This window comes from Amblyomma mixtum, chromosome 2 (genome assembly GCF_055824585.1).
Source record: "Amblyomma mixtum isolate Tamu chromosome 2, ASM5582458v1, whole genome shotgun sequence".
Lineage (NCBI taxonomy): Eukaryota > Metazoa > Arthropoda > Arachnida > Ixodida > Ixodidae > Amblyomma > Amblyomma mixtum.
The window spans coordinates 119,649,658-119,662,423 of record NC_143013.1 but is presented as its reverse complement, the minus strand read 5'-3'; the positions used below and the strand labels follow the sequence as shown (position 1 = coordinate 119,662,423).

The following is a 12,766-nucleotide window of genomic DNA, read 5'->3' as shown; positions in this document are numbered from 1 at the left end:
CTAAAGATTCATAACGGACACTAAAGCGCTAAAAGAAAAACACACGTGAGGAAGGCCACACAAGACAAGCGCTTGTCCTGTGTGGCCTTTATTATGTGTGGTTTTCTTTTCGCGCTTTAGTATATATTACGAATCTATACACCGTTTACAGAGAGCAGTTTTCTCTGTCCACGACAGATGGCGCCATTAGGAGGTTCGCCACTCCTTGCCTTCAAAGCTGGCGTCAGCAGCATCACCGCGCATTGCGAAACGCTGTTGCGCAGCGTGTGCACGAACGTCAAATGACTCTTAAAAAACCCAGCTGTGATACGGATGTCGTGCGTATTGTTGAATAAATTTAGCTGTTTGTTGAATTAATATCTAGATCTATTATCCCTGTGGTGTAGAGTCGGAAAAATGGACGCGCTTGTTACATAACGGAAACCGCGAAACAATTACCTCCGTTTTTGGAGGAGCTGTTTTACGAGCTCATGCTGCTTCCAAGCCGAACAGAACGTTAATGTGTTTTTCCACGAAAAAATAAACATATCACAAACGCCGCGTGCGTGCCAGTTTATTTCAACGCCAGCAGCACCTGCGGGAATGGCAGAACGAGCGTACCTGTGCCTGTAACCTTTCTCACCATCACCATCGAGAATGATCGGTACGTTTTAGACCTTTGCGATAAGTGCTTCCTCAGCGTCGTCACAGTGCTCACTAACGCTTGCACGGTGGAAGCAGCAAGTGAGCATTTGCAAAAGTCCTAAAAGGAGGCGCTTCAACGTGCAATTCTGTCGCCCAGTGCAAAAGCTCTACAGAAGTGCGCTAATGAACAGGACAGCGGTGAAATTTATCATTACAGGACTTCGAATATTCCAGCTTATTCCGGCTGCTTAGATTTGCGGGTGCTGAACTCTGAGCAGTTTTCAGTTTTACTTATCAAGAGAGCACGGTCGAACGTCGCTGAGCTTCTGAAGGGGTCCTTGAAAAAGATCCATACTCTTCCTTTGGGAGCCGGAATGTTAACGGAGGATACAGTAAATATCTGGGCAATCGGCCGGCGATCGCACGTACGCGTACGTTCGGCTGTAAGACGCGTGCACAGTGCTGAGCAGCGAACGTTCTTGACAGCTGTGAACACATATTCCTCCATTCGGCAAAAATATCGAGCCCTAAAAAGCACGCTTTCAGGCATTGTCCCGTTTTTAATCTGTAGTTCGACAACAAGTTATGCGGTCCACAAATATCGTTACGTGGTGAATTGATTGAATAAATATGAACGCGCAGGTAGCTGACCGCGGTATGTTGACACATTAGACCCGATGCCGGCAGTCTGATGGAGACGAGTAAATCAGCTGGTTGAAGCGAACATTTTCCAGCACCAACACGTTCTATGCGCACTCACAAGAAAATTTTGTGGCGTCCGGCAGCTCGTTATCCAAAACCAGAGCCGGAGAAGCGTCTTGCAGCCGGACACCAGCGGGCCGGCAGCCGTCGAAACGAGAAGGCCCGAAGGCCAGCGATGGCGGAATGGTCATGTGACCAAATATGGCGGCGCCCATGCTCCCGCGCTGTAAAGCGTCTATACCAACATGCCCAACTTTTTGCCCTCATTAAGTTCTAAACAAAAAGCCGATGCAGTTCCGACTTGCGAAGCGCTGCCACTGCCAGAGTGAAGTAATGGGGGCGAGTGCAATTGTGTTCCTAATAGAACTCCGAGCAGGTTTCCCACAGCAAGACGTATTCTGTGCTTTGGTGTCGAGGGTGTCTCGATTACAGCGCCGCCCGACCGGATTCGAGACACCTCAGTGAAAGTAGGGTCCGAAGTGACATCACGAAGTTAGGTACTGATACTTGGGCCTTCACACGTTCGCCCTATGCCGTCCTTTCTTCTCGTTTTTTTTTTATTGCGAACCCTTCAACCCTCTCTTCGCGGGACAGCAGCGCGCCAATCGATTTCCAACTGCCCTTTCACCGTCCATGAGTACGCGGTAGAAACAGTGCTACGCTTCGTGACTGGCTTAGTTTCAGGGGCACTTTGCGAGCACTGTACCGACGGCGGAGCTTGTGGTACGTAGAGTGTGAGGAGATTTCAGAGCGATAGCAATGTTGCAAGGAGTAAGAATGCCTCAAAAGTATAGAGAAATGCACAGTTACCTGCCTTATTTTAGCTCAACCATTCGGCTTCTTTGGATATTTGTTTAAATTTTAGAAGCTTTTCATTTCATCAGAGAACTACTGTTTCATATCATTAACAATTCAAAACATTCGGAATCGTCATTGTCTGGAGTCTTCCTAACGAAGGCGCCTAGAAACACAACGCATACTTCCGTCTAGCATCAGACACTTAAGCTCTGTCAACATGCAGCTCGGGCCCTCTGCGTGTTCTGCCCCTTGCGTGCAATTCTTTTTTTTATAACGTTATTTTATGCCTCGTAGCATGCAAAGAGTTGGGAAGGTTGAAAAAACAGAATGTGTATTCAATGAAGGAGAAAAGGTGGTCCGATCTAATGAAATGAAGGCAAGGAGGGTATTGATTCGCGCGGGAAGAGCAACGTAAATCTCTTAAGTCCCAGCGATGGGTGGCAGCACATCCCATCACAGGGCAGTGGCGCATCGCTTAAACGCTGCACCACTGTGCCACTAGTAGTATGAAAACTCCACAGGGATGTATGAATGCAAAGTATTAAATTACCAGTTACACCAACATGGGCATTAAACCAATAATGCTATTATCTCATGCCTTTAAGGAGGAGGTTATGTGTCCCCTCTAGGTTTTATTATGTCAAAAAGGAAAATCCCGTTGGCGAGCGAATGGAAGCACCCATAAGCTCCACGCATGATCCTCTGTTCTGGTGATGTACTGTGACTGACTGCATGCAACATTTGTCCAGTGTACCTTATAAGCAGGAATATAGAAATATTTTTAATAAATTTTTCCTTGCCTTGTTTTATGCCTGCTAAAATTATGGGACGCTACAAAGCGGGCCAAAGAACAATGTGACAAGAAAAATGGCTGGTCAAGAAATAAGTTTTAAAATTTTGCAGTCGTCTGATAGCGAAGTTATGCTGTAATACGTAGAGGATAAACACCCTAATACGAGCAAACTTTGCTGCAGAACGCAGAATCCTTGTCTGAAACAACCAGAGCCGTGTGTTTAAGCTGCCATTTCTGTATCTGTGACTGTGGAGTGGTGGCTTCGGAGCCTGAACACGCCATCTCTCTCGATGACGTCTCAATACAGCCCATGGTTGATGTCGCATTTTTTCCTTTAATACTTGGCATATCGTCAATGTTCGTGTTTTTAGTCATAATTCTAACACAACTGGCAACTTTTATCGTTCAAAATTCAAAGCAGGAAACAAGTTCCCTTCATTTTAAGAAATTTGCTAGGCACGTCTTGCAACCAAAATCCTCCACAGATGGCGCCAGATGCACCAGCGATGTTTTGAAGGTACTTCGAAGAGTGCAACACGAAATGCATCGAGACGCATGGTCGTGCGCCGGAACTATATGGCGTTAATACGCAGTTATGAAAGGTCCACCCTGCAGCCTTCTTTTCATTGCAAAGATAAGATGCCGCCGAGAAGAGAGAACGCTTGCTTTGAAACCGGCTGCATGCGACGACATGAACAGTCGTATTAATTTGGAAACAAACGCTCAAGTGCACTGCCGACTTTTAGGCTACTCGAGCACGGCACACTACGCTTATTAACGGAAAACAATTATATGGTTCATCGACAACGAAGCTCGGCGGCGTTGACAAGCAGCACTGGTCAGAAAACCCTCAGTGACGTCACCATCATCCGTCAAGACGTCAGCAGTAGTCGGCAAGAGAGTGAAGTCAGCAGCGAAAAATTACAAAATTTCTTTTAAGGTGCGCGGTATTTAACGATGCTTCTTTGCTTGTAAGTCGAGCACGCAACTCAAAGGCCACAAAGGGGCGCATTTTCTTCGCGAATAAAGGTCAACATAGAGTGTACGTTTCCTCATGATTGTGTGCTAATGAGTAAGAGGGTCATTCGAAATTAAAGAGTCTTTAATGAACCTCACAACAGCGCTCATGATGAGACAATGTTTTCACATTCAAAGCACATGAGCAGACTCAAGTGCAATGCGTAATTTTTTGGAACTTAGGATAGAAAAATATATCTACGTTCGCCAAGCTCTGAGTTTGCTGTGCATATCTTATATTAATTTAATGAGATCGCACTCGACTCTGCATCTCAGGAGGGGACCTCACTTTGAAGTCAGTAACAAACTCGACTGGAAGGGTGACACTGCGTACAGAATAATCAATGCTAAGGTAATACTTCCATTTCGTTTTTTTTTTGTTTTTTCGATATTACCAGCATGCCTGACTGTACGCTTTTATTAGACAGTGATCAGCACTAAGCTCGTGTACCTCGCATCAGCGAGATATCTTATTCATGATGGCTTTATAAGCTCATTAGAAATGACACTGAATAAATATGTTCATTTTCTGCCTGGAAGCTAAAGCAAAATCTGCATCTACCATGACATCCGGTCGATACGCTTACCATGGTTGACACTCAGACAAATTAAATGCATCTGTGCCTCATTTTCCGAACCGATTAGAGCCCGTTGTCAAGGCAGAAATTCTATTACGCATTACCAGCGCTTTTTGCCAGAGTAATTTCTCCCAAGCTCTTCTGAACTGTGGAATAGCCTTTCCCGTGCAGACTGCAATTTGTTGGGACTACAACAATTTGAAGAGTGCAGCAGTTAGCATTGCGTTTCTAGGATCTTTTGTCTTTTGCTCAGTTTCATGTCATCCCTCGCTGCCTTTGTAATTCTTCTCTTTAGCCACTGCCCGCTTCATGCTGAGTGCCCCCGAGGGTGTACTCAATAAATAAATGCTGGAGATTTCATTCGTTGCCCCAATTTCGTATTCTTACGACAGCACTGCTGCCTCTGGGGAAAAAGCGGCCGAACCCCGACTATGGTTGCATGTTAATTCGCTTCTTTCACCTTCCCTCGGGCAAGAAGCATGTAAACGCCCTTTCTCTCTCCTTTCTATCTTTCATTTTCTTCTGCCTTTTCTGTTGAAGACTTTTCGGCACTTATGCACTTCATTTATTTCTTAATTCCGTGTTTGTTTCTGTTATTCGGATACTTCTTCTATGTCTACATGCGGTGAGGTTCAATCTATATCCAAGCACCAGCATGTATGAAACGCATTGGTGTACCATAAAGGCACAAATCTCCCTGCATTTGAATTCTTTACAACAACTGGCCAGAGGTGCAATGATCGCAAAACGGCAAAAAAACTGTAGGGGACACTTCAGCGCCAGCTTAACGGCAGTATGCGAAAGTGTAATGGATTCATTTTTATATAGACTGAAGGACATTCTGCACTTCACATTCAAGCAGTCCCTGGGAGTCCTCAAACTCCTCCTGGCGCAGTCTTGCAGCGGTTAAGCGATGTGATGACAGGTTCTTTCAGTGGTGGGCCTTGTGTGTCCAGGTTTCTCTTCCCTAGCGACTGATCATTAATTTAACTGCTGCCTGGCACGGTGGGCAGTTCGTTCGCTATCCCGTGAGCAGTGCGTGACAACGACGCAATGTCACGGGACCTAAGCAGCCTTCCTGCCTCCTAGGTTGCTCTCTGGGGACTACCTTCCAGAGCCACGCCAGTGATTTTTCGCTCACAACCTCGACACCGACAAAGCCGACACCCCATTTTATGGTGAAAGGAGCCTTTAACATCTTTCCTGTTAAAATGAGGTGATTCCTGTATTTAGTGTCCTCGGTGACGACCTCTTCTTGGATCCTAGGCAACCGTCACAGGCAGTCAGTTTTCCTTGTCGATACGCAAAGGAATATTTCCAACAGATAAACTCCTACACTACGTTTGAGAAAGAGAACAAGTGATGGAAAACATTCTGTACTTACCGCGCTCGTTCAAAGTAAAAAAAAAAAAGTTGGAGGCTTATCAAGGTTAAGCCCCAGTGGATGCGAAGCAGCCTTCGTTTTGCATTCTTATTATTAACGACCTTAGCGTTTGGAGGCATCTTGACCGCATACACGCCCGGCGCAAAGACGCTGGCGCGGTTGCGGGCACAGAGACTGACGCGACCGCGGGCGCGCGCCGCTTCATCCCTGGCGTGACGTCACATATCACGTGATGCAGCGATGATGGCGCCGCCGCCGCGTCGCGCGCGACGGCGCGACCCGAAGCGTTGAGGCCTCCGCCGGGCGACGTCCGACGGCGCGATATGAGGCCCCATCTGCAGCCGGTGTGACGTCATCACGTGACGCCACATCATGTGATCTCACTTCAAGGTCAATGGTGGCCACCGCCGGGCGTCGCGTGAAGGCCCGAAACCTACGTTAATATGCTTCGCATAAAATTCGAGTGGACACTTAAGCTCCGCCTGAAGGGCATGACGCGGTCATTCTCTACACTCATAGATCCCAAGGACTCATCATACCACTGCTGCCACCTAGTGTACTCTTCCCAACACACCAATCAATATTTTTACTACCAGCCTGCTACTGTGTGGAGTTTGCTAACTGTCCGGTGGTCAGGTTGTGCTGACGCCACAAGGTCACGTGACCAAGGCGGTCCACCTGCTTCTCCGGAGATTTCTGGCCACGTAGTAAGATAGTGTCAGGGGCAGAATCGCGCCGCAATGACAACGTCACGCGCTCGGCGTACCTCTGCGCTTTCCACCTCCGCTCCCTTATGATTGGCAAAATTTCAGGGAGTAGTCGGAAAAGTAAAAAAATTATTAAACATATCGAGTCAGAAAACATGAGAATGGAAAACATATAAGATATGTTGTGTGCATTATTATGAAAGAAATTTGTGCTAAAAGCTACAGAACTATCTGTGCAAAACTTTCCGGTCAGAAAAAAAAATCAGTTGCTTTCACGCAGCACTTTGGGCTACCCCGCACTCCAGTGCCAAAGAGGACGGTGGGCTGTCGTGCAGTTAACTGCGTCCGCTACACAACTCGTAGCATGAAGTTGTTGAGAAAATGTCCTATACCTTCAAACAGGGTTTGACAGCCGTGAATCTCCTCGACAATGACAGAAACCAAGGATAACGAGAAATGATACATGTGCAAAAAAAAAAAGAGGAATGGACATCACGTTTTCGCTCAAAGCTATTCCTTGTTCCTGCTATGAATAATAATACTGTCATTTCCGAGCACAGTCAACGCGAGAAGAAGCTGCCACATTAAGAGACATGCTTCCGCAGTAGCTCAGTGTTGAGAGGTCTCGTACGAAGTTTTGGTAATTCTCTCTTAAGATTCTGACAAAAAACCCGATTCCGATACGAAAATGGACTCATTTTTCTATATACTGAATGGCATTATATGTCCATAAGAGGCCCAGACTTTTCATAATTGGGCAGCTCTCCCCATAATTCCAATTGAACGATTTGAATAGACGTGGTATGGAACGGGCTAAAATAAACGTGCGATGTGCCAAAGCCAACCAAAGTCATTCTATTCAGTGTCCTTCTGGGCTCGGTGAAGAGTGATCGCAGGTAATGCATCGCAGCAGTGTTGTCCAGTTTCGATCTCTTTATTTGAGGTGTGGCAAACATTATTTCACTGATGCATGATGTCTAATTGCATCCTCCGCTTATTCTCAACAGACGACGATCAAAGGCCTGACAGGCGACGTACGCTTGGAGCAACGAGGTATTCGAGAGGACTTCTATATGGACGTTATTGAACTGAAGTCCAGGGGTCTGACAAAGGTGAGTAGTGCCCTGCTGAATGCTATAAAAATCACTTCACTGCGCTTTTTTCCAAATGAATATTTATGTAACCTGCATATTTAAAGGACAGGGAAAGAAAAAAGAGGCGCTCGTTATTGCATGCATGACAGAAGCCAACAGTCATGGAAACCAAGGAGCATAGAGGATGTTTTTTTTGTATAATATACTAGTTCTTAAACCTCACTAGAACGGGAATTCTTGTCATCAACTAAGGTATTTAAAAAATGTATAAAAATATTTGGAAGAGAATCTTGTATAGTTTTGTGGCCTATACTCGCTATAATATATGTTTTTGACTATAGTCTTTGTTTCCATGAAAACGTCCTGCGGCATAAAATTTGTCACTGATGTATATTGCCACGTATCATTGCAGTGTTTGTTCGTTCAGGCTCAAGGCAGTCCAGCGGTCAGGAAGACACCAGAAATACTTGCAAACGAAGCTCTTTATTTGGGCTGACTTGCGCCCGCAAAAGAACTGAATCACTCGGTGGCGGCGTAAGCAACAAGCGTGTTCGTCAATCGTCGATCTACGAATGCCCGCCGCTCGCGGCATCGCTCAATTTAAAGCCGGGAAGGAAACTTCCAGATAACAGGTCAAGATCATCTACGGTAATCTGGAAAAACCTAGATGCAGCTTTTCATGGCTGCGAATAGTCGAGATTAGTCTGGTCGCTTCTCGCGTCACGAACAAAAGTGATAACGACCCTCTCCTGCTGCCTTGAGCCTGAACGAACAAACACTGCAATGATACGTGGCATTTGTCACGTTGTAGTGACGGCAGTCCAGCGGTCAGGAAGACACCAGAAATTCTTGCAAACGAAGCTCTTTATTTGGGCTGACTTGCGCCCGCAAAAGAACTGAATCCCTCGGTGGCGGCGTAAGCAACAAGCGTGTTCGTCAATCGTCAATCTACGAATGCCCGCCGCTCGCGGCATCGCTCAATTTAAAGCCGGGAAGGAAACTTCCAGATAACAGGTCAAGATCATCTACGGTAATCTGGAAAAACCTAGATGCAGCCTTTCATGGCTGCGAATAGTCGAGATTAGTCTGGTCGCTTCTCGCGTCACGAACAAAAGTGATAACGACCCTTTCCTGCTGCCTTGAGCCTGAACGAACAAACACTGCAATGATACGTGGCATTATGCATTACTGTCTTCACTCTAACAGGTATATGTACTGCCGCTATATTTGTATCTTCTGATTGAGGTATCATGGGATGTATTCAATTCATGCTTGTTTGTGTCATATTGCTGTTATCTAATTTGGTGTCATTGACGTACTCAATTCATGCTTCTTTGTGTCATATTGTTGTTATATTATCTGGTGTCATTGTCCTGCATAGGCGCTAAAGATGTGTGTTTTTGCCGCCTGTATCAGGGAGCCAAGGCCTAGTCAGGCCTACGCCTTTTGCTTTGGCTTCCCGTTTCATTTTGAAAGACAATCAACACCAAACCGAACCAATAACAGATAACTGATTAGAAAGCAGAAGAAAAAGAACACGCCGCCCGTGGGATCCGAACCCACGACCTCCCAAATTCACGTCCGAGGCTCTCCCAAATGAGTTACGGTGACAGCTGTCCGATGTTCTCCATTCGGGGGTGTGTATATGTAGTGTAACCGAACCATGAGAGTGTTCACTAGCGCCATCGTCGTCTATAGTGGCGGACGTAGTACGTCCTGTAGTACTGCGAGTGCCACGTAAAACATGTTCGAACGGTGAGGGCGGAAGCTGTGCGAGAACCCTCTTACGATACCTATGGCATCAAGACTGCCGAAATCGAGGCCTTCGTTAGGCTAGTTAGTAGAAAAGAGAAGAGAAAATAGGTGCTCGATATTGCACACACGATGGAAGCCAACCATCGCAGAAACCAAGGGCAATTATAATTGTAAATATAGTAGTAAATTTATTAATCGATTATTGATTAGAAAGCCGAAGAAAAAACAGTATGCCTCCGGTGAGATGCGAACCCCCCCGCCCCAACGCATACAAGGAATCCTTTTCACTATCGTGCACTGCTGTTTTTGCCGTTTGTTCTTTTGCGAAGTGTTGCCATTACTACGAACTTGTAGACGTTGTTCAGATAAGTCTAGTCACTTTATATAAATGTTTTGCTTGAAGACAAAATCTGCCTCCAGGTAAGAGAAAGGCAGTGAAGCGGCGTAGGTCTCCAGTATAATTTTTGCGAAAGTGAGCAAATAGCGAAGCAAATGTCGGTACAAGAAATGTGTCGTGCGATATTCCGGGTTAAGTTTTAGACATTATACTCTACATTTACTCTAGCAGAGAGACCTTACTGCGGTGATCGCTTATAGAACAGAGCAGGTGTGAGTATGAGGAAGAGAACGGAGATGGCTTTTAATGTCCTCCTGAGACTCAAACTACAAGCTCTCGCATGTTCTGCAAGTGTCATAGAACGGGCTTGTAGGGGTGGAGTTTTTACATGCCAATATATCGATGAAATTAGGGAAGGCTGCCAATCAATTTGAATTTCCTGCGGTAATTTAGTGTGTCCAGAAATATCAGTGCACTGCCATTCGGAAGCAATATGTTATGATTTTCTAGCCATGGATAAAAATGCATCCGCCGGCACCTAATCCGCCTACTAATCTTTTTTTTTTTTTTGGCAGGTCTTTACACATTTAACAACTTCCAAAATACTTTTCCCGGGACTCCCTGTGTCTAAATATATGTTTTTTTTCACCTTTGATCCGCAGACCGCAGTAAAATCTCAGAAAAAAGCACTGTGTCTTATTACTTTCAAAAAACGGCCGCTTCTTGCGCAAATTAGGCGAGGGAATTCGCGCAGCGTTTCGTACTGACTAGACTTCTCGGTGCTTGAAACTACGGGCGGTGAAACATTTCTTGGAAAACGTCGCATTCACAGATAAATGTCATTAAGTCGTAGTCAAGAGAGCTCGATGTGCATGAAAGAAGTTTTTAAACAAAACGCGAAGGAAATGCTTGTAGCTGCTAGCTAAGTACCATGCAGTATTGTTACGTGCAATCTTCATTTTCTTCTCTACTTCAAGGTTGGCACTTGGCACCCTGTCAACGGCCTCTCATACTTCGCCAATTACACCCTGATTGCTGAAAAAGAGTTCTCGGACAAGCTGGAAGGCTTGACCCTGCGCGTTACAACAGTTGAGGTGAGCATAGGCAAAGTTGCCACTTCTTCCCACATGTTCTAAGACCCACCGGTGGTGCGCATATTTCCCTCTATTTCGGTGCTGTATTTCGCTTACGTAAATAGAATATGGCACCGAAAGAGAGAGAAGTGTCACGAGTGTCCACAAAATCTATCGAAAACTTTACGGCCGCAAACGCTGCATGCGATGCCATCGCAGGAACAAACCGAAAAGGGAGGACTGGGGCAAAGATTAAAGTGTACTGACAGCAAGATCAACATAGTTCTCTGAACTACGCGGGGCACTGCCGAACGCATTTTTAGGATTTACCTGCTGTGAAGTAAAATAAGGCTTTTAAATGACATGCATCAGGCCTTCAAGGAAATCTCGGAAAGATGCGTTAACAAGCTTTGATCGTCTGTTTGACAGGAGTGTATCAGAAACGAGTGTAACGCCGACTGCTCTGTCGAATGGCTGTAAAAGTTCGGTTAACTTAATAACATTACTGGCTCACTGAATAATGTTATTTTTATTCTTATGTTTCTGTTCACTACCGGGACGCATATCACAGTGCACGAAAAAAAGGTTCAGAAAAATACTATAAGGTATACACCAGAAGGTATACGTCGAAGGTATACGCCACCGCGTCCCCATAGAAGTTACATACGAAAACAAATGAAAACCTGAAAACATTTTTCTCTCCAATTGTTTCGGACATTCAATTTTTCAATTTTGTCTTCATTTTAACTCGGTCCATCGTCCTTTATAAATCGCCTTCCCATTCCTCCTCTGAAGTGTAGCAGAGCGGTACCTTCTACAGAATAACCTCTTCCCTCCTCATCCTCTCTTCCGTCTACGTGAATTCACGGAACACTTATCATGTTACCACCGTATTCGAGAGCTAAGCCTATTCGCACGGAGTAGAGCAGAATGCACCTTCCAAACCTATTTTCTCCAGCCTCCGTGGTCTCAACGGCATCGCTAGGGTGGTACTCTGAAGCGGCCGTTGCAATTTTCCTCCCGCCGGCTCAAGAAGACTGACGTGTCCCGGCAGCGTGCGTTTATTGTCGTTCGTCGTCGCCGCACTGATCGCGTAATTCTTGATCACGACGCCTGTAATGTATTTTGCCGTATAGCATTCAGGGAGCCACCCTTTATTACGGCTCAGGCGTTGACAGTGCGTCAATTCGTAACAAGACATTATAAGGCCGCATTGCCGTTGTCAAGCAGCGGCAGGCAATCATCGCGCATCTTCTTACTTGGTGTAGTCGTTAAGTGCTATTCCTCATGGCTTTCCTAAGCCACGTACTCAGCTGATTGTACCGAGTTTTACGTCAATTGCTGTAAAGTTCACTGAAACATACTTACTAGCGCTAAAAAACACAAGGGAAAGCGAAAAGATACCGACGGGAATTACGCTATACATCAACTGCAGTTTTTGAGACATGTAGGTGAAAGATGCACTGTGCGTATCCACATATGCTCGAGAAACGATGAGTGGTTTCTCGAGCATGCGCGGATGCGCGCAGTGCACCTTTCACCTACATGTCTCATAAACTGCAGTTGATGTATAGCGTAATTCACGTCGGTATCTTTTCGCTATCTCTTGTGTTTTAGCGCTGGTGACCATGTTTAAGACAGTGAATCAAAGCTACCAGCTAGCCCGTCTTTCTTCTTTTAATCTTGCTCTGATGTCTGCCGCTGAAAAAATGTATATATATCGAAAAAATTGATTTCTCATGAATTCTCAACATCGATCTCCCATGTTAATAGGCCTGCATGGTTTTCCTGACTATCCAATATTTTCGCACATATTTTTCTACAACATAGTGCAACGCCAACCGCCTACTCGCGCTCCGTTATTTCGCTTGAAGATCACATACATTCTTAAATTTTAACGGAAA

The 12,766-nt window shown here is 45.5% G+C and overlaps 1 protein-coding gene across 3 annotated transcripts in view; it reads left to right on the top strand.

Moving 5' to 3' along the window:
• Nucleotides 1-12,766, top strand: part of LOC149360726 (glutamate receptor ionotropic, kainate 2-like) — a 116,755-nt gene that overhangs the window by 79,913 nt on the left and 24,076 nt on the right. For all 3 annotated transcript variants that reach the window (XM_089572499.1, XM_089572498.1, XM_089572497.1), the window contains exons 8-9: nt 7,611-7,715; nt 10,767-10,883. In XM_089572499.1, the coding sequence (XP_089428625.1) occupies nt 7,611-7,715; nt 10,767-10,883 (222 nt within the window). The remainder of the gene's footprint in view (nt 1-7,610; nt 7,716-10,766; nt 10,884-12,766) is intronic.